Source organism: Cylas formicarius, unplaced genomic scaffold (genome assembly GCF_029955315.1).
Source record: "Cylas formicarius isolate icCylForm1 unplaced genomic scaffold, icCylForm1.1 PGA_scaffold_4__25_contigs__length_36172078, whole genome shotgun sequence".
NCBI lineage: Eukaryota > Metazoa > Arthropoda > Insecta > Coleoptera > Brentidae > Cylas > Cylas formicarius.
In genome coordinates this window covers 25,318,537-25,341,263 of record NW_026844334.1, presented here as the reverse complement: position 1 = coordinate 25,341,263, position 22,727 = coordinate 25,318,537, and the positions used below count along the sequence as shown (strand labels likewise).

General features: G+C 31.7%; 1 protein-coding gene across 2 annotated transcripts in view; it reads left to right on the top strand.

Moving 5' to 3' along the window:
• The window catches only part of LOC132700530 (proto-oncogene tyrosine-protein kinase ROS), a 61,270-nt gene that overhangs the window by 3,541 nt on the left and 35,002 nt on the right, over positions 1–22,727 (top strand). For both annotated transcript variants that reach the window (XM_060667909.1, XM_060667910.1), the window contains exon 2: positions 13,756–13,815. In XM_060667909.1, coding sequence (XP_060523892.1) covers positions 13,756–13,815 — 60 coding nt within the window. The remainder of the gene's footprint in view (positions 1–13,755; positions 13,816–22,727) is intronic.

The window sequence follows — 22,727 nt, the reverse complement described above, 5'->3', positions numbered from 1 at the left end:
AATTTATAACCGTTTTAAGAATAAACACCAAATAATTTCTTGTTTTGTCCAAAGTAGTACTAAAGCCTTCTCTATTCGTCGTGAATCATGTATATGTATACTAGTTTTTAGTTAGCTATTGTCACTCCACCAATTAATATAAATGTTTCCATAATATTCATTTTGATTTAAAAAATATACTTATCGCTATCTAGTGAGCCCGAGTGAGAGAAAATTTAAGTTAAAATTTTTTACTAAACTCTTAGTAATGACTATGGTAAGGTTTAAGGTTTAGCATGTTTTAAAAAATATATATTAAATCAAATCAAATATCAAAAGCAATCAACATTTCTTTTATTATGCCAAAGAAATATTTTTGTATTGCAACGCTTTTATGAAACGTCCTACAAAATTTATTTTAGGGAACTCTTATTGAAATATTTTTTTTTAAATAATAATAAATAAGGAAGACATACATACATACATTGTATGAGTGAGCTGGGTCAACTTTGATTAAATATTCATCACCATTATTATTCCCAGTTTATAACTTTCTTAAATAACTGTCACTATAACTTAAATTAACTAAACGGCATTAAAAATTGTTGCCAAATGAGTTTCAAATAATTTTCAGCTCTTTTGTAACATGACAAAATTAAATTTAGTCTTAATATCAAGATAGATTTTTGGTAAAAAAATATGAAGTAATACAAACCAGTCAAAGTACACCTTCCACTGGCACAAGCAGTTGTATATATCTAACAATATATTCGGTGTATAAATAATTAGGATGCATATTTCAAGGTAACTCTGTAATTTTCTCGAAAATAACATTGCGATGCGGCAAATTCGTGTTAAATTTTTCAGCGAATATTTTTCAAATAGAGTGAAAGCATAAACGGATTATGTGCCAATGGTAAACAGAAAACCAATTTTGATTCAGGTGTATTTATTAACTTTCAAAAATGTGATGATCATATTACTATATTTTGCTAAATATAATTTCAAATCGTTACTGAACATAATTTCGAATGCTTGTAGGAAATTAGAGCTTAACACTCTCGAGTGGAAGAAAAAACAAAATAGGCCTGTAGGAAGCGTGAGGAAATACTTTTTACTTCTTCTATAACTTTATCAATAGCGGTCAACCTAATTGTGGAATCGAAAGAGTAAAAGTTACGCCTTTTTTAATATTATTTAAACTTTGCAGATTTAGCCTTCGACAACTTCAAACTCAACTCAAAAGTTATGGAGGAGGACTAACTTCAAATTAGGCATTTGTCTCACGAAAACCAATTTAGCACCTCACATTTAAATTCGGATCCAGCACAAAATCCTAACAAACTTATGTTGATGTTCATACTAATGTCATATAGTATTTGGAAAAAATATATATTAACATTTTTTAAAAAATCACCATGCAAATAAAACTTTTCAACGTAAATATATGATTTTTTGAAATGTATTATTGATAAAAATACCTTTTTCAATACAACATCCTGCAAGTATTTTTCTTTCCAAACCATAAATGATATATTTGATAGATGTAGGTTAGTTTTGAAAGGTTAATAAGGTATAATAGGGTGTTCCAAAATTGATACGGTGTTTGGAGTAGCTCTGGCAATGCCGAATGCGAACAATTTGCTATAATATAGAATCGATTATACTGCCGAATAGCAAATTTCTAATCGCTCCCTTTCTTAACTCTCGAGCATAACATACTTCAATATTTTATAAATATTCGCCACTTGGAACACGAAACAAAAGATCAAGATTTGTTAAATAAATATTTGACGGTTAATGGCCTATGGCCAACTCAATTTACACACGAATCGTGTATGACTATGAAACGAGAATCCCTTTTAAGCAAAAATGTTTCAATTAATGTAACATTATAGTTGTGTACAAAGAATTCCGATACGTATACTATAAGACATTTATCTGATTAAAAAAGAAACAATAAATTATTACTATTCGACTTTATCATAGATTCGAAGCTTCCGCAATTTAAATTAATGAATAGTCGCTGGAACTGATTTTGAGCAAGTCCGTAAATAATTAAATCCTCATGCCTATTTAAAAACAAAAAAACAGAAATCGATCTAATTATCGCTGTTCAAATGAAAACTATTCAAACGTGTAAGGTCTTAAATTTAATTTGTACTTAAAAGATAACAGTCCATTTTTATACTCGTCTCAATGAGTAGGTTAGGTAGAATTCATGTGTGTGGCCATCTTGTCGACTTTCAGCACACTGAAAATTGCGTGGGAGGATATGTTCGTCAATTTTTCAAGCTTCAGGATGTCAACTTTTCCTCATCATCCAAGCATACCTTGCTCAGAGCATATAGTCATGCACTTCCGCTGAAAATATGCTTGGAACATTTATTTCTTTATTTATTTATAGATACATTTATTGATCAACGGTACAAATTATCAAGTACCACTAACCAAAAATCTTAAAAATGTTAATAATATTACTCGAAGCTCAATAAACTATAGTCATTCTATCGTTACGCTGCAAATCTTATCCCAAGCAATACCTACCAAAAGCAAGAAATATAAAAAAATCTTAAGCTATTTTCACTGCGATTAATATTAAGGATTAATATTTTTCTAGATAAACATATACGTTAATACAATAAAAAAAACACCGCTTCCAAATTTTTACTAAACACATGTTATTTTCCGAAAAATCATTCAGTCTATACATTGGAGAAAAAAAACATTAGTTTTGGCTATATATTGGCTAATAGAAGCTATTTCATTTCTGTTGTACCTAGGTTTTGCCTAGGGACAAAGAAAAATAAATTGTTAGTAAGAAGTAAGGCATGATCAATATGGACGTTTATAATCTTATATACATATATATTGTTGTAAATTTCTTTACCGAAGAGATGGTATATGCATTCAAATGAAATCTGTATACGGCTCCCTGCAATTTCTGATAAAAAAATCCAGAATTTTAAGGGTTTTGCTTATAGCTTTTTGCAAATGATCTGAGAATATAAATTTCGAATCGAGGTGCAATCCCAGGGCCCCATTTTCTCTCTAAAATATTAATATTTATTTTGTACCAATGTATTAATGAATTATTTTTATATCAAACTTTATTTCGGTCTTTGTTGACGTTCCTCTCAAATGCCGATCCCAACACCCTCGTTATGGAACCATCTATCGTCACAATAAATAATTTTAGTAAATATGTGAATCCATATGTTAATATGGCCATTAAATTATATCCATTATATTACATACTTTACTTCGTTTTTCGTAATAATTTTCATACACTCATAAAAATCACAAGATGGAGAAATATATCAAGATGGCAAGCTAGTATATTGTCTTTTCGCTTTTAAGCTTTAGAAGGACCCTATTTGCCATCAATTCGGGTGTTCTTCGAACCTATGAAAAAAAAAAATCAAAATCTATTCTGCTCTCAATTATATACGGCATATTGATAGGCACTGAAATGTCGTCAGTTAACGATTCTCGTAGCTCCGTTTTGGTTGCGAGCTGTATATATACATGGTATAGAGCAGTTAAACAAAATTGAGCATATCAAAAAAGGCATTTTGCAGGTGGTTGGAAATTGCACAAAATGTCACAGAAGCACTATTTAATAATAATTAATTATTCCTGTTGGTATTTTCGGAATTTCTATTTTCTTCCTCAACAACCAAACATAGCGCAAGTACATAAGGATGCTTGTCTGCTTCAGTTGGTAGAGATAAATCTAATTGTTGATCGTAAATCTATGCATCCTCCACGAAGCTTAAATGGAATTACAATTTATTATGAGCAAGAGCAATATATTTTTTTTATTTACGCTGTTATAAAAAAACAATACGCTTCGTAGTGCGTCACAAACACCATGTTATTTTTATTTAAATTAATTACCTATAAATATCGTGTTTCCAGCGAACCTTGAAAACCTTATCGCGTCGCGGTTAAAAAGCATACTTATCGCAATATTTAACAGCTTCGGAATTTTGCAAGTCCTTCTGTATCGGGTTGATTCGAATCAAAAATATTTCCATTGCCTGTTAAACGGTACGAACAGGAGGCGGAAAAGTTTGATCTAGCCATAAAAAATAATTGCTATCCTAGGAACTAGCTAGATCATTATCGAATCAATTTTATTTTATGTGCTGTAGTGCAAAAGTAACATATGCAAGGTGTTATAAAATTATAACTCAACATAATAAACTAAATTTGTCGCTGTCGCTGTCAATTTTTGCGCGATCGTAGAAAAAAGCCCGCTGATATGACAATGGATATATAACATATTTTTGTTTTATTCACAAAAAAGTTGAACTGTCAAGCTAAACAATTGCCAACAGCAGTAAGTACAACTAAAAAATCATTTTTGACAATTGTTAAATTTGGAGCAATTTTCCATAATTTTCAAAAATACTTTCGAAATGTTTTGAAATGAAATACTAACAATGATTCAATGATATCGATTATATTTTATATCGCTATCGACATATATCCCACTATCCTCCAGGCGTCCGTACATTAACCATTTGCTATTTTCCGAGCGTCCGTCTACAACCGGGCGTCCATATATGGACGCCCGGATGCAGCGCTACAGAAACGGTATACACAAGATCTAAGTAGTCTAAATTAAAATTTTCAGAAGGACGCTACGATCATAGTAAACTGAAGTTTCTTGTATATTGATAGTTCAACTCTATACCCGGTAGAGGCGCGAGACCCAGTCTCTGAGTATTTTACAAGATATATTCTACTTTCAGCTCGTCGATTTCCAGGCGTCCTCTGCGCCTTTGTTACGTGGCAACACTGTAACTATTAACTTTTGCAGACTGGCGCGAAATTGTGGGGTAACGGCTCTGCATCGCCTAGTTTTGTTTTTCATATTGAATGAACTCGATTGGCGCTCCATAGTTCGAGCATGTAGAGACGGTGGGAATAGAGAATTTTATTTCTTTTACCACAAATTGGGAAGTAGGCTAAGTTGGAATTATCGCAAACGTAACACAAATACACCAGAATTTTTTTCTATTAAAAAATTAAATAATTAATAAAAGTTTATTCTTGAAATGTGTGGTGAAGAATTCAAAATTTACAAAAATCATATTTATATCCTGTTGCCAATGCCGTACTCTTTATATGATATTAGAATTTAAAACAATATTGTGTGACACAAGTCGCGAAACTCTTTTGTTTCGCTTGCTCTCTTCGTTCTTAGAAAATCCGCTCATTGCATAAAGTTATTCTTTTTTCAACTACTTTTCCGTTCGTTGCATTTTTTTTTCATTAATTCAATGAGCTCGCGTCTGTCCTTACTTAGATTGAAGTCAGTCGTTAAAGTCGGACAACAAACTCAATAACAACACCCAATCGGGAATCGAACCAACAACCTCTGCTGCAAATCGAGTTGGCAGGTCCAACGACTTACCAACCGAGCCATCCTCGATCACTTAAAAAAAATTATATATTTTTTATTTTGTTGCACAAATTGCTATTTTTCGATTATTTCATTATTATTGCATTATATAATCTTCACCTCCATGAAGCAACATTATTAAAATAATGTTTTAATTAAACAAAGTGGCACCAACAAGTTTTGTTTTTTTATATGCGAATATTATGCAATAACTTCTGAATCTTTTTTAATTTTTAGGTACATTTTTAGATTTATTACTTTCTTCCGATAATTTCTGCTAAATACTATTTAGAGGGGTGTTCGAAATATTCAAAATATCGAATATAAATATTTATATTATAGAAATATTGAATATAAATGGTTGTCTAATGCAATAGGAAAAGAAGTTGTTGGAATTTGCAAATTAAAATATCATTTGCTTAATACTTACCTAAATAATCGGGTAATAAAGCATTTTGATTTTATCGTCTAATAATATTATATTAATATTAATATTAATATGTCGCCTATTAAAGTCGGCAACATATAAGAACTATTTTAAACTATTTTATTGAACCATTTAAGTTCTTCACTTTTGCTTTTAATCAAACCAAAATAAATGTGAAAAGTAACATTTCTATATTTGATTAAAAATTATTATTTTGAAATGAACTTTGATAAAAGTTATTGGATAAAAGTGTTCTTTTTAATAGTTATTTTTCTTCATTGTGCCCTAAGATATAAATAAAAATAAAGTTATACAAGGAATGAGAGGGATGAAAAGTACAATAATGTGTCACCACCACTTTTTTTAATGTACGTAAACTTAAATCCTAACAATGTTTTTCTAAATATACTCTCAAAGTACATAACTAGTGTATAAACCTCTGAACTAAAGTATCTTTTTAGGTGATTTTAGACATATTCTCTATAAACTTTTGTATCTGGATAAAAAGTGTCTCTTTAGTTCTTTGGATACCATCTAAATTTTTTTCCCAAATTGATTTAAAAAAATCCTCCTTTCAAATTCCTGCTCTAAAATACCCATTTTACAGTGTGGCTTAAAGACGTTACGTAAGGCTGCGGGCCACTGCAGATATTTCCGGTGATATATTGCCAGTTCTTTGGTTTGTCAATTCTGATGGTCAAGGTACGCGTATAGTATGCAACACCTTGTAAACTTCTTCAGTCACTCATTTATTAAGCACTCGCTCCGTTCGTGCCCAAATAAATTAATCTGGCGTTTATCAAATTTGTCTAGCAAAAGATTTCTAAAGATTTTTTTTAAAAGGAAACTTTCACAGAATAATGTAAGACTATTTACAAATATTCTGCATTCTACCTGCGTCGGTGGTTGATAAATCGAACTTGCTGATGTTTCGCCAACCATCCTGGAGATCTCAGAGATGGTCCTGTTCATAAATTTCACCGTTACAAAAAATATGTTTCAGACAAGTATTTTTCAATTCGGTTGAATAGGTTTGATTCCAGATTCCCGAATTGCAATATATCTGAAAGAGCTATGTCAAAACTAACCAGAGAAACAGAACAAAAAATATACGACTATGACAAATAAAGTCATAAGCAGTTGCCGAGAACAATAATAAAACCGAAATCTCATTCGATCAAATTAAAAATTAATCAATGTGATCAATTCTTCTACCCGAAAATATTCGAGAATCCATAGAAAGCTCTAAACAACCAAACATTCTTAACTGCGACTCTGTCTTTCAACAATATGGAAATCCGAGACAATGTTCATGTCTCCCTTTTAGCTCCGTCTCTCTCAAACAGTATATCAGTGGGTTCAGAATAGAATCTGAGCTAGCTTCACTTAAGCTCTGAAGAAGCCATCAGGATGATTGGCGAAACATCAGCTAGCTTTATTTATAAACAAACGACGCAGAAGGAATCTAGAAGATTTGTAAATAGCTTTCTGAAGAAAATGTTTTTTTGACTAGTAATTCTCATCGCAGTTGTCTGTGTTCTTTATATATATTTATATTTATAAAATAGTAACTTCTAATTATTCCTTCTAAATATTCCAAATAACTAACATCGGCCCATTTTAGACCAACATTAAACACACACAACACAGTAATATGATGCCTCAGTTGGCCTCGTAAAAGAAAATAATTGAAAATTACATTAATTTCTAAATTACCAGTTTTTCTTAATTTGGTACCGGTTTTTGCTGAGTCGAACTTGCTGACGTTTCGTTAATCATCCTGTTGGCTTCTTCAGAGCTTGACTGAAACTGGCTCGCATTTTGAAGTGTATTTTTTGATCGAACGCTTAATGTTTTTAATGTGGAAATTATTAGAGAGAGAAGAGCAGAAATAAGATGTTTTAATTCTGGGTTCAGTGACTCGGGCTGAGATAGTTTTACGGTTCTGTAAACAAGAGAGTGGACAACCGATGACTTTTGGACCGGATTGTGATGTGTGTGAACTTTATTTTAAATTAAAAGATACGTTCTTTTTAATTTTTAAAAATTACAAACAAAAACATATTATTTTCATTTAAAATAGAAAGCTAACATATTAAATTTCAAAAGTTTTTACGCCACAGTTTTTGAAATACGGTTGCTACTGCACTTTTAAACCCCTTCGGAAGTTCTTATCTTAAAAGTAACAAAACAATAATAAATGATGTTATAAAACGGATTGTAAGGTGATGTAAACTATGAAAAAAAAACATTAAAACAACTTACCGTGTTCTTTGAATTAAGAAATTTATTTTGTTTTTGTGAATTATAATTTAATAAGTCTGAGGCCGATGCGTCTGATTCTGAATCACTAAATTTACATATTTGTAACTTTGCTGGTTTGTTATGAATTTTTTACCAAATTTTGAACTACTGAAAGTTCATGCATGCATGCACCATGCATTAAGGTATCGGTCGGTGTGCGTAGGTTTTCTGTAAATACAATGACCCAATGTTGGGTCTGATTTTCTATTGATAAGAATATCTAAGAATGGTAGGTTATTATTAATTTCCAACTCCATGGTAAAACGTATTTTAGGGTGTATAAAAATTAAATGTCTAAGAAAATCTACCAGGGTTTCTTGACCATAAGGCGAAACAACAAAAGTATCATCGACGTAGCGTTTCCATAATTTTGGTTTTAGATGAAAGGTGTCGAGAACTTTCTTCTCAAAGCTTCCGCAAATATATTCGCGATGACTGGTGATGGTGGTGAACGCATAGCGACGTTTGTTCAAAAATTTGACCGTTATAAGAGAAATATGTTTCAGACAAGCATTTTTCGATTAAGGTTGGTTCCATATTTTCGGATTTTAATGTATATCTGAAATGATGTTTGATGCTTTTTTAATTATTCAGTTAATTACATCAGATACACAAGATATTCTAGTTGTTTTGGACGAAGAATCCCTCTTTACCAAAATTCCTATTCCTGAAACTCTCAACACTGCTCTTGTTTACAGAGCCGTAAAACTATATCAGCCCGAATCACTGAACCCAGAATTAAAACACTCTCTCTCTAATAATTTCCACATTAAAAATATTAAGCGTTCGAGCAAAAAAAAAACACTTCACCACAAACTTCCAATAGCAATGAGGCCGAAAGCAATCCTACACTTGGCACTGTGGTCCTTTCTTACATTCAAAATATCACTGACCACACATCAAAAGTTCTAAAGAAGTGTAACTTCAAAATCAGATTTACCACTTGTCCAAAATCTCTTGACATCTTCTGTCCGTCAAAGATAAAATTCCATTTGAGATGCCAGGAGTTTACAGCATTCCGTGCCTATGCGGCAAAGAATACAGTGGAGAAACCGAACTAGGCTCAAAGAACACGAAAGAGCCTTACGAGTAAAACAAATAAACTCATCAGCTGTTGCCGAACATAATCAGGGAACCAGGCATAAAATTTTTTTCTATAAAACTAAAATTCTTGCATGTAATCAATTCTTCTACAAACGAAAAATCCGAGAGTTTATTGAAATCTATAAACAACCAAACAATATATAAGCACTTACAAAGTAAAATGCCAGTCAGTTTCAGTCAAGCCCTGAACAAGCCAATACGATGATTGGCGAAACGTCATGAAGTTCAACTCAGCAAAAACCGACACAGACGGAATCCCGAAGTTTTGTAAAAAGTATTACAGTAGCCTGTGAAAGTTTCTTTGAAAAATTAATAATATTTGCTTTCAATTATTAAGTTATTGGTTCGGTTTAGGTCCAACCAGCGCCTGACTAACGTAGATACAAGTGCAATATTTCTGGCAAACATATTGCCTTAAAATCAATCAAAGAATTACTTTCCGAAATCGGGCGACGTATTAAAGAAAACATCTACACAAATAAATTAAGTTTAGCAAACAGCTTTAAAAACTAATAAATCTACCAAAAACATATATAATAAAATAGAAAATAAAACAGTTAGCAACAAAGTATTTTTCAAAATATAGCGAAAATATGAATCGCCTTATACCCTCTCTACTGTGAACCGTCATGTTAAAAAGGAGAAGAGTGTTCTAAAGACCATACCTATTTATATGTACATTAATACACAATCAATCGGGCAACGTTGCTCGGACGCTCAGAAATCTGCCCAATAAATGAAAAATATACATACGGACGCTAGGATGCTGGAATGTAAAAGTTTTCCCGTGTATATTGGACGCTAGCAAGGTACCTCTATAGCGGGATCTATATATATATATATATATATATATATATATATATATATATATATATATATATATATATATTCTCACGTATTGATTCACGGATGGAAAAATGTGATGACACTATATTCCGGGATATCATCCGTTCGCTCGTTGAACTCCGACTGGAATCCTGCAAATCTTGCATCCGACTGGAATCCTGCAGACGTTTCGCCAAAATCTCACTTGGCATCTTCAATGCTCGCGCTCCGTGTTCGAAGTGTTTTCGGAGCGCGAGCATTGAAGATGCCAAGTGAGATTTTGGCGAAACGTCTGCAGGATTCCAGTCGGATGCAAGATTTGCAGGATTCCAGTCGGAGTTCAACGAGCGAACGGATGATATCCCGGAATATAGTGTCATCATATATATATATATATATATATATATATATATATATATATATATATATATATATATATATATATATATATATATATATATATATATATATATATATATATATATATATATATATATATATATATATATATATATATATATATATATATATATATATATATATATATATATGTAAACTTAAATTTATTTAAAATGTATGCACAGCACAAGGGTAGTACGAAACCTTGACGTAAGCGAAGCATTGTGCCTACAAGTAAGCCTAAACGCATGCCCCGCATATTGTTTGCTACATGCGAAATTTGTTAATATGAACCCTGCCGAACCCAACGTTATGGACGATTAACATATTTGTTTGTGATTCAAATTATGATAAAACACTGATGACATATGGCAGGGTTGAGGTTTTTGGTAAACATGAAGTAGAACCGTTCTGAAATGTTTATAGTTTACATAAGCTAGAGCGATCAGTAGATCTAACATATAGGATGCAACGGGGCTACTTCTGTGAAAAAGTTCCGAAAACTTTGATATTTTTAATGGGACAACCGGTATATTACTGAATTTTCCGATCTGCAATTAATTTTTGTATAACATGAATTATTTTGCCTATTTTTTGTTCAACACGTAGCTCAAATTAAATTTTTATTTTGCGTATAGTTTACGAAAGTCTCATGCAATTGTTTTGTGTAGACAAGTTCACTTTGTAATACGCAGGGTGCAATTATTCCGATGGAAACAAAAATAATGAAAATTTCATTTTTTAAAAACCCCTTCAAATAATATACCATGAAAATGTCAATCGAACATGTAGTAAATTTATGTTGCGTCTAATCTTCCAGCAGCCCTGAATCACTCAATAAAAACTAAAATAATCAGTAAGTGCAAGAGCATTCCTTGAATTTCCGGTATAAAAATTTCATTGTGTTTTTGTAAAAACAGTAACCGGGAACCGCAACATCAAAACCTGTACGGTAATTCAATATTTGTATCGATGCAATTCTTGTTGATATCCAGGCATGCGTCATCGACAATTCCTAAACGGAGGAAGTGGCAGTTATTTACGTCACGCCGGTTATTTTCGTTATTGTTCTTTAGAACCCGGTCAAAAAGGCGGATTTATACGACGGAACGAGATTTAACGTTTTAAATTCCACTATAGCGGAAGGGTGGGTTCGAGAGGAAGTTGCACGTTATTCAGCCGAGCGTAAATAGTGCCAGTCAGGTGGTTCCGATAACATTACTTCACGGAATCTGACTGACGTACGTTGGGGGTACTCTTTTGGTCATTATACAGAGTGTCCCATGCCTTTAGAGCAACAAGTAACGCCACAAATAAAAAAATAAAATGGGTGGATTTTTGGATTTTCTTGTTATTTTTAACCACTTAACATCTTACCTCCTTAGGGAGCGAAGTGGAATCCAAAACTGATGAAATGGGTTAGAATGAGAAGAAGTTTTCGAAATAAACACGCCAACAGATTTTCAAAAAAATGGTAAGCAACAATAAATCAGTCGAAAGAAGATCCAGAAATAGACTTTAGACGTCAAGGATATGTAAAATATTGAAATTGAAACTTGACTTCAAAATTTTGCTTACTTATAAAAATATTAAATTCATCATCGCAAAAGGCTTGACATATCGACGTTGATCAAGACTACAGATTTTACGTAGAAAAAATTTAATTCCTTTTTTCCGGTGTGAATGAATCAGCGTCGTTCTTCATTAAATATAAAAGCACCCTCTAGATGGGTTCAAGCTAATTCGGATTCTACATTAATTGAATATCCCTTACCCATGTTGTAAATTTTGCAAAGTTTAGTTGCATTTTCAACACACTTTGTAAATAATAAATTGTGGGATACTTACTGTGCATGAAACTTCCTTAGTTGGCATTCTTTTTTAACATTAAATATTGTTGAAGAGATACTTACACGCACAGGGTTATACACACCAACCCTACAAAACTAACCAAAACTAAGTTCTTAGTATTCGATGATATATATATATCTATAATTAGTTTTATCCCATTTAAATTTTCATTTCAATTCTACCCTTCAAGATTCCGGTTAGTTGGCCACAATTATTAACACTTAATTAGACTAAAAAATTTGACATCGACGAAATCCGTTATTTCAAATTTCTATGTTAATTGCCCTTTTTTTGTTTTCTTTTATTACGGATTGTGGTAGTTGTGAAGGATAGCTAGTATGATACTAAAGTAGATACCCTATTTAAAATAATGACGTTTTCGATATCAAAGTTGTGTTGACAATATTTTAGTAAACTAATCAACAACAATAAAATAGGTAAATCTGTAGTTATTTGTAAAATGTACCAACAAACTATTGTTTATGCACCCCCAGAATTCAAATTTATGCTTAACATTCAACATTAATAACCGGTCTGTGTGACGAAACATGTAACCTATATTTACTTTCAAAGTCTAAAATACACAAGAAGTAATTTGAAAAATTTGCAACAATAATGATTAAGTTTTTAACAATAAAAATTGCAGAAAATTTTGTGCGAGATTTTCAAAACAAAACTATTCTTTTTATGTTCTGAGAACTGCAATATATGTCTCCCAAAATCTTTAATGGGGTTAAGTCCTCGATATTTTAGTGCTCACCTCGCCGACAAATTATATTCTTCATAAAGATCATTTCTACATTAGTCAAGGGAATATTATCGAGTTCGTCGATATAGAATTTTGCCCTAGTTTCAGTTACTCGAATTCGGATTCGAAACGCCACCACTAACTTATGGCAAGTGACTTTCGGTGCGTTTTTCTATAAATAATTAAATGTGATTACCACTATTTGGGTTACGGGTAGCAATTTTTTTTAAAGTAACACCAAAAGAGTAGGTAAAAAAAAGGTAGACTTATTAGAATTATTTCATTTTTCTTGTAGTTTAAAAGTTCAGTTAATATGTAATGCGGGTTTTTGCTTACATGTACGAAAGAATCTGGTACACACCACAAATACACACAATTTATTATGTACATTACAACAAAAAGCTTTAACTTGTCGAGAATGAATGACAGGAGGACAATGTCAAACTATTAGCATAATATAAACGGAGGCCTGCATAAACAAAAATTTGTTGAGAATGAGGTTGAAGCTAACTTGACCCATTCGCATACTTTTGTCGCTGGTCATAAAAATTTGTACTAAACGCATAAATACCACTAACAAAAAAAGCAACAATTTAAGGTGCGACTTTTGCTTTAGAAACAAAAAACCTTAAAAAACTGCAACAATTAACACCATATATTATATATGATATCATGGCGATGAATAATTCTTCTTTTTTTTTTCAGAATCGAACCGACGTCGGCCATTATGAATATGCCTGCGATTATAAATGCAATATTGACCAGGTAAGGACTACCTTTTCAAAAATATTAAAAATCTATTAGCAATAGAATAAATACTCGCCAATCAAGACACCATACAGAGAATGTGGTTCCTTCACGTGTTGAACTAAAATCGTTGTTGAACTTTACCCCAAAATTACAATAACAATAACAATTTTTACAAATTCCGTCTGCGCGACTTTTATCAAGAATCAAAATTTAACAAATTTGTTTATATTTAAATACAACATTAAATATAAAATATGCTGACATTTATAGTTTTTATCTACTGCACTACTTTCGCAACAAAATACTTTGTTACTAACCTAAATTATTTATACCACTTGTACTCAAATATTTAAAAGAAATTGAACGAAAAAGTTAAAATTACTTGGGTTGATGCTACTTTGCTGTTAAGTGCCGTACTGAAGTAGAGTGCAATAGTAAACATACTACGTAAATTAACTAACTAGACCGTGGTTGGCGATTTTTAAAAAATAACTTTATTTTCGAATTACAAGTTTACAAGATTACAACATAAATATTTTCAACTGGCTGACTGCTGCGCATCTTGCCCATCGTTATATGTTGCGAGTCTTGCGCACTCAGCAGGGTCACAAGATGTATGGTAACATAACTCCTCCCCCCTTAGAGTTAACTACATCTGGTTAGGGGTAGTTCAATTGTCGGACTTTCTTTTTACATTTTCTTCGCTTAGAAACATCCTCTGGTGACCAAATACTTGTAGGCTACACAAACAGAAGCTACAACTAAAACAACATATACAAAAATAGTCCATATGCTATGTATTTTCGACAAATAATTAGGAAATCGATCAGGATCAGCTTCCAATATCTTAATCTCGATATGATTCAACTCGTCTAACTTAATTTCTTGTAGATGAAAACTTAAGTTAAGGACAGGCAGATTCGGGGGCGTATAATCAAAAGCGGGAAAAATAATAGGTTGGGTTTTGGTAATTCCTTTCTTGAAGTTCACAGTAGTTGTGTCGTCGATTTTCATTTGACATCCGGTTGGCAAGGTTAGCAACTAACTCCCTTCTAACTTCTGGTGCTCTTCTTGGCCTTCCCAGTTTAACTTTGCGAGCTTGCTTTTAGGCAAAATCAATAGCCATATGTTGGAATTATCCACTCGGTTCATTATTGGTCTACTTACATTGACGTAAATCTGTTCGCAGGAAGTTGGTTTTGATGATTGGAGTAACTGAACTTTGCAAAAACTCTTCGGTCCAAGTTCTTTAACATTTCCTTGCGGACATAGGTACATTGACGTCTTCATTTCTTTAAAGGGACTTCTTTCCGTAAGAACTCCGAGTTATCCAGCTGTACTTTGCAGTTAGATTCTCGTAATCGTTGGAAAACGCTTTTTAATCTCTTTAGATGTTCTTGTAGTGATTTTGAGAACACTATAATATTATCTAGGTAGACAAGACATTTTTCGTTTTGAATTCCACGAAGGATGTTACCATTACCCTTTGAAAGGCTGTCTTCTCTATGTCGTCTTCGTGCATTTGGAATTGATGAAATCCACTCGCTAACTCCAATGTTGTAAAGTACTGGCATTTTCCTAATTTGTCCAGGACGTCATTATTGTTCGGAAGGGGATATCTGTCGTCGAATGTTTTTGCATTAACTCCTCTAAAATCTACTACTACGGTCCATTTCTTTACTCCGGATGCGTCCGTTTTCTTCGGGATTGTCCTTTTCAGGGTGAACAGCTCGGTCTAATAATTTTCTGCTACAACATTTTATTAATTCGGCGTTCTACTTTTTGTTTATATATAAATGGGTATTTGTATGATTTTGATTAGACAGGCACCTCATGCGAGTTTCTTATTGGGTGTTTCATTTTACTAGTTAAAGTTAATGGTTCGTCTTCATTACAAAATATATCGGTATATTGTTTAATCAAATTCAAAATTTTATATTTTTCTTCGGAATTAAGATGATCAGTTCGAAATTTGGAAAAATCTAAATTAGGCAATTCTTTTCCGTTATTAAAACAATTTAAATCAATTTTTTTCAATTCTTTACAGTTAAATTTTTCAACAGTAATAGGTTGTGAAAAATCTAATGTAACAGGTATGCAAGTGTTATTTAAAACTGTCGTCAAAGCAAAATAATGTCTACAAACTGATAAACAATCTGAAATTTCGCAGTTATGATACTTTTGATGTGTAATAAGAATCTCACCGTGTGTTACTGACGTTTTAATTCTCCCGACTTGATCGACTCGCGTAGGAATTTTTATGCAGTTAAGTTCGGATTGCGTTTTTTGAAATTGCAATTTAATATTGTCGAGAACTAAAAGATCGTCGAATATGTTATGAAATTTGAATAAATAAAATTTCAAACACTTAGCTTCGGGTAATTTGAAAATTTTAGAAGCTGGGATCATTGGACCGTATCGATATGCTAATTTTTGAAATACAGCAGATACTACAAAAGGATCATTTATTACATTATTAGGATATAATTTTTGTACAATATTGGGATCAATAAATGAGAATCAATTTAAATTTTTATATTACTTTTTGGAAAAATAATATATGATAGCTCGCTTAGATTTGACAAATTAAAAGATATAATTTGAGGTGTTACGTCTTGTGATTGTTCGAAGGCATTTCCCGAAAATTTTCGTTTTCAGGTTGTTGTTCCCCACAAGTCTGTTCTTGTTCATCGTAGTAGGGTAAATAAAAACAATTTTCAGTATCATAATTATAGGATGCATTACCTGCATAATAATGATAGGTGATAGGTAGGTGTATCCTGGTAATTTTGATTATATATAAAATTTGGTTTTGTTGGTCCATGTTTTCGGTTTCGGCATTATAAACTTCTTCTATCGTGAACTTTGGTGAATTGTAATTTTTGTTTTGAGGTACTAGGTAAAGGTTTATATATTGTTAACTCTATTCCCGACATAAGTGTGGGTGGTGGAAAGTGTTTAAACATATTTGTTTGATTCTTAGGTTTACCGAATACTTGAGAATTAGTAAAATATTTTTTGTGGATTTCTATTAAAATTGGACCTTATATTGATGGGTTGTGAACGAAACTTAGGTTTAAATATACTACGCAGTGTGCGCATGTTAAAACTTGGTAGTCTAGGAAAACCATATGAGTTTTGTGCATTGACATTTTGTAGTCTGAGCATACCGTGATTTGGCTGAAATGGATACATTGGGAAATTTGTTTGAATCGGTTTAAAACTGGGAATATTTCTATCAATCGGAGTACTTGATTTGTATTGGTTTTGAAGATGATGAATGTTAAATTCTTGGGTTACAAATTGCAAAGACTGCGTTATGTTATTTGGCAGCATACATCTGATTGTAGTGCCAAGAGGTTCTTTTAACCCTGATAAAAACGTTTTTAAAGCAAGACTATTGTAGAGATTTCGTGTTAAAGTTTTAGATGCATAAGTGGTTTCATGACAATCTATATAAGAACATAACAAATTTAAAATTTGTAATATTGGGTCATAAAACTGAGATGGTTTTTCGTTGGGAATTTGTTTCATCATAATTAAACCTTGGTTCAAACAAGCTTCATCTCTTTGATGGGCAAAATTACATCGGAGGGAGTCCTTTAACTTGTCCCATGTGTCAACATTTTGAATATTTACAATAAGTTTGGCTTGGCCAGTAAGTTTACCGACTAAAGAGTTTAGTCAATAAGTATTTTGTAAGTAGTTATATCTTAGAAATGATCGTTTGGTACGCAATAAAGATAAAAATAAATAACTTTTACAATATGTGCTTTTTTCAGAAAATAAGCACATATAGAATTTTTCTCCACTTTTGTAATAATACTCTCTACAGTGTATCTTAAATTCGCTGGGTATTATTAGACTATTAGAATTTCAAAACGGTGATTAAAAATATTTATAAAACACAAAAATCAAAAACACATACGCTTCTTGAATCTATCATGAATTATGTAGGTTTATATAGAGATGGTTTTTTACGTGAAAGATATTTTGTTGAAATTTAAACATCACACGCTTATCTTAACACCGTTTCTATATAACTGCTGGTGTAGTTTTCATTACTTCTGTAATAGTCAGGGACGATATGTTTTGGATTTATTCCCCTAGTTTTCCGTTTTACCTTATAAATTCTAAAGTTATGAGAATACTCAAATTTAAGTTCCACTATTAAATTACTAATAGAAAATTAACCCGATAATATGAAAATTGAACCATTCTAAAATACCTTACAGGACAGAGGGAATTAGGGATGCGTTGCTTAGTACTAAAATTTTACCTCCTACTACATTCAAAGAGCTTGCTCGTAGCTGAACTGTAATCGATACATATTTTTCGCGTTCTTCTTTTGTTATAATTTTTTTTTATATAAATGAATTTATTTAAATAATAATAGGTATGTGTTTGATATAAGGTTCTTTTTCTTCTTTTATTTCTTGTTTTATTCTTTTTTTCTATTACTCACATTTTAGTTTTATATTGTAAGCTTAACTAACAATTTCTAAAGTTCTAAAAAAATAGATTCACCTACATTAATTGTATGTTTATTGAGCTCTGTAACATGCGGATTAACGTTGGTTTGGGTATTTTTCAAATTAGCTCGAGAAATACCATTCATTATATAATTAATTTTCTCGCTATATGATCGGCGTAATACAAAGTTGCTAGCTAATATTGTCAAATTTAAGTTATATATTTTGTTTATACTTTAAAAAGGTAAGCTCGTGGTAAATCAATCAGAATTCTTCCGGGAAAACAACTTTATTCTGTGTAAAGTGTTTAAGACTACCAATTGTTCTAAATAACTTTCAAAAGCAAATCTCTTTTCATTTCGAACAGTGATCGCTTGCATCAACATTTGCGGATGATAAATTCAAAAATTCAATAAAAATTTCAATCAGAAAAGTTATATCATACTACACTTAGTTGCATTTAATAGCTGTTTTAATTTGTCTTATCGCGTCGGCGTTATCTTCAGCGTGACTTTAAAAACAACGCTATTAACCTTTTTTTAACAGCCTAAAATTGATAAAAACGGGAGGGTAACAAGATCGCCTATTTAATCGTCAGTACATATTTACTCAGCGCCAGAATATTGTTTATCCTAAATCATTCCTTTTATCGGAATAATAGAAATCGTCGCCGAATTGCACACATTAAAACAATCTAGGGGTAAACAATCAATGGTTCCTAGCGTAGGCAGGTATTTTAACGAATTACACTTGTGACCCTAATGCAATATTTTTAATTTTATTATACTTATTTAAAACTAAATATTTATTCACTTAATGAATAAAAAAAAATCCTGTCATTGTTTATTCCTTATTAGTGATCTACTTTTATTATGGGACTTAAAATTCCTGTATATTGTAATTTTCTATTACAGAATATTATAGCTGGTTAAGTACTTGTATCGTGTAAGAAAAATAACTATACTGTCAGACTGTTCTTGGCTTTGATATAATATTGTTCAACCTGCACCCGAGCACTACATAGCTTCCTGCTCTATGGGTTTGCAAAATATTTGATATTAGTTCGAGAATAAGCCAGTTACTTCGAGCTTACGTAGAATGCAAGACAACTTCTGAATCAAGTCAAGCTCTTTCGAGCTCGTTGGAAGAGTGGGGTACAATAGGCGATAGTTTAAAGGATTCAATAATAGAATCATCAATTTCGAACTATATCATTAGAGAAAAATTCTTTATTTTGATTCAAATGTTTTAATTTATAATAGCTGTCTGGAATTAGAGAAGCCCAATTGTTTTATGCTGTAGCTTAGAGGGTTATCGTTGTTCAGTTTAGTTCAGTTGAATTTTAATATTTAAGTGAAAATACACTGAGGTATTTCCAAAACCTTGCTTGAGTATGCTGCCTTATGACTGGTCCCATAAGCTCCAAATAATAGGGATATATATAAAAAATAAAACAGTTTCGCAGTTACTTGCACATAGTTCGCAGAATATCACTAGATCAAAAATGTTGTCTTTTTTATGCAGGTAAAATATGGGATATTTTCCAAGAACTCCATTGTGTCACTTCTTCAAATTCGAAAAATTATGGAAAACTACTGATCCCGTCAGACTTGAAAGTTTTACCGAAATTGGAAGAAAAGAGACATTTTTCATACTATGTCGGAAATGCTTTTGATTATATTTAGTTATGATTATTATAAACTTCTTCCATATTCCGATAAGGCATGTTTCCAGCGTTTAATTGTCTTCTTTATTTGAATCTTAGTTGCTCTTCTACTTCTACTAATAAAAACGTTCACTAAAAACTAAAATTTTTCATTTTTGTCCTTGTAAGGAAATATTGAAAAAATTGATAAATAAAAAAAGGCAAATAGTCTGTAGGTCATTGATCGTCCATTTTTGTAATAAAAAATTATCAGTAAAATGAAAGTATAGCTAATATTAAAAAAATTAATAATAACTAATTAATTTAAAATAATTAATTAATATTAATAATATTAATTCATATTAAGAAAAATTGTCTTCGCAGTCACAATTTACACTCTGTATATCAGCTTTATTGCCTTAGCTCTACGAAAGTAACAAAATTTCATAAAATTTAATTAATAATTAATAATAAATTTCTTATTGGTTCTGTGTTATTGTTCATCAACAGAAGCGCAAATCTAAAACAGCTATTGGAAAAGCCGAATGCGTAACTGGCATTCACAGAAAAATCAATTAAGGCAATGAAGTCATTGTTTTAATGAAAACAACAAAACGAAATCTTATTTGAACGTTTCGCTTGAAAGCGGTCGGGAAGAACATGTGGACAATTTAACGGAAAGGCAGAAAGGACGGCGAATGCCAGAAGTGGTTGTAAATTAATTAAGTTAAATGGAAATAATTTTGCCGCTATAAATTGTTGGGCTACTTGGTTCGTTTGCAATAAAAAGATATATTTATAATGCTAAACTAATAAAAAAATGAGCTAAAAATTTGTATATATGAATATCTTAGTAGCTCTTGATGTCCAATTTAAAGTCAAATTTAAGTTATAGCCTAAGGACAAAATAATAATTGATAAACGTCACTTTTTTTGGTTAAATAGAAACTATACGCTTCTACAGTCATTAGTTTTGGGCACACTTGACGTGTGACAGAAATCAATTGAAGATATTCGATCCTTCCTAAACCTATGGCCAAAGTCAGTGCATAATTGGGGAGATAATAGGGAGTAGCAAAAATGTGCTAATTCGCAGTTGGTTAATTTTGGTCACGTGCTTAGTCCTATTAAGATGCAGTTTTTTTCGAACCAAATATAGCCACTAATTGATCAGTGACATATAATTAGTATCACTTAGAATTTTTCTCACCACTAACTGAAATACAAGTGCCAAACATTTGTTAATACCAATTAAAAATTGCATTCGAATGCAGCAATAAGTAACAATAATAATTAAAGGTTACGACAATGGTTCAAATATGAGAGACGACAAACTGGAAGTTAAGAATAAACATCCCATCCCATACCGCGTTTTATTGAACGTAGTTAACCGTATGGGAGTACCATTCTTGGGAGCAGTATTTCTTTTTATTATAATTTAAAAGCGTTAATTCATATTTGATTTAGTTTTGGCTAATCTTGCTTAGCTGAAATAAAGAATTATTTTGGTACCTAGATCTCATTTTGTGTTTAGTTTGTTAATATGTGTGACCTGAATTCACTGTTGCACTGTTACGGTTATTTTTGAGGCTTTGAGCGCAACCCGTCAGGATTTGCCCAAATGGGCATTTACTACAATTTCATCTAAGAACATATTATCAATATCTTGTTAATATATCGCCCATTATAAATTTAAATTTTTCAAAATAGCGAATATAAACGTTCCCGAGGTACAATTAGTATACAGAAAATTAATTAAAATAAATTTTCGTTTTCCAGTGATTCATCTAATGATAAAGTAATTTCACTAATTGTAGCTTCGTGCTTCCTCACGTGTAACTGATTTATAATATGTTTTGACTCATACCAAAAACTGTCGAAATAAATTCACTAAATATCCCCCATTGCTAATTCGATTCAATTTCTTCAATAGTTATAGAAGCTTTCTTTCCTTTTTTATTCCTTCCTCGTTCCATTTTTTTGGTTGGGATAACACGTATATAGCTCCGCCTTGCTCGTTGCATTTAGTGGGGTTATTCCTATAATGAAAACACTATCTGCACAGTGATTTCTTCAACTAAAATTAGGCATAGATGCCTCTTAAACCGGCAGTAGTCTGTCTGTTTTTGTAGCTCTAACTTTGGCCGAAGTTCTTTTGAAGAATGCCTTGACCTGTCATTGTCCTAGCGTGTCCCTCTGCTATTGCTGGTTTTATTATGCTGTAATACTCTGATCAGCACTTCTTCGTCTAGTGCCTTTGAGAGACGAGCTTAAAATCGGAACAAAGTCGAAACTGAACAACACTAAGAAAATCAATAAATAAAAAAACGGTCTTTTAGTAAAAAAAACTACAATTATGTGACAGTCACGATATCGGCATATCTGACTGATTTAACAGTGATAATACCACATATTGAAACATAACGATTTTTTCAATTTTCATAATGAACGATAATAACTAGTTCATCTAAGTGTTAGAATTTTCTTAAACTTTTAATATCAAGCCGCCATTAACGTATCGCCGGGACGCGAAATGATTTTTAAAGTCTGAAACAAGCCACACGCAAAATAGTAAATATACACATACTTATTTACAACATTGGCGCCTTATTTTAAGATATATTTTGACTATACTAGCATTATCTGTCTAATTACGCAATAATAAATTCTTCAAGACATCGCAATTAATTGTAGGCGAACGTGAAAATGTAATATAATTTTATTTTCCATATTACCGCTGTACTTAAAATTATTTCAAATGTGTACTTGCAACGTAATATTATATTTTGCAAGTAATCAAAAATCTTTGA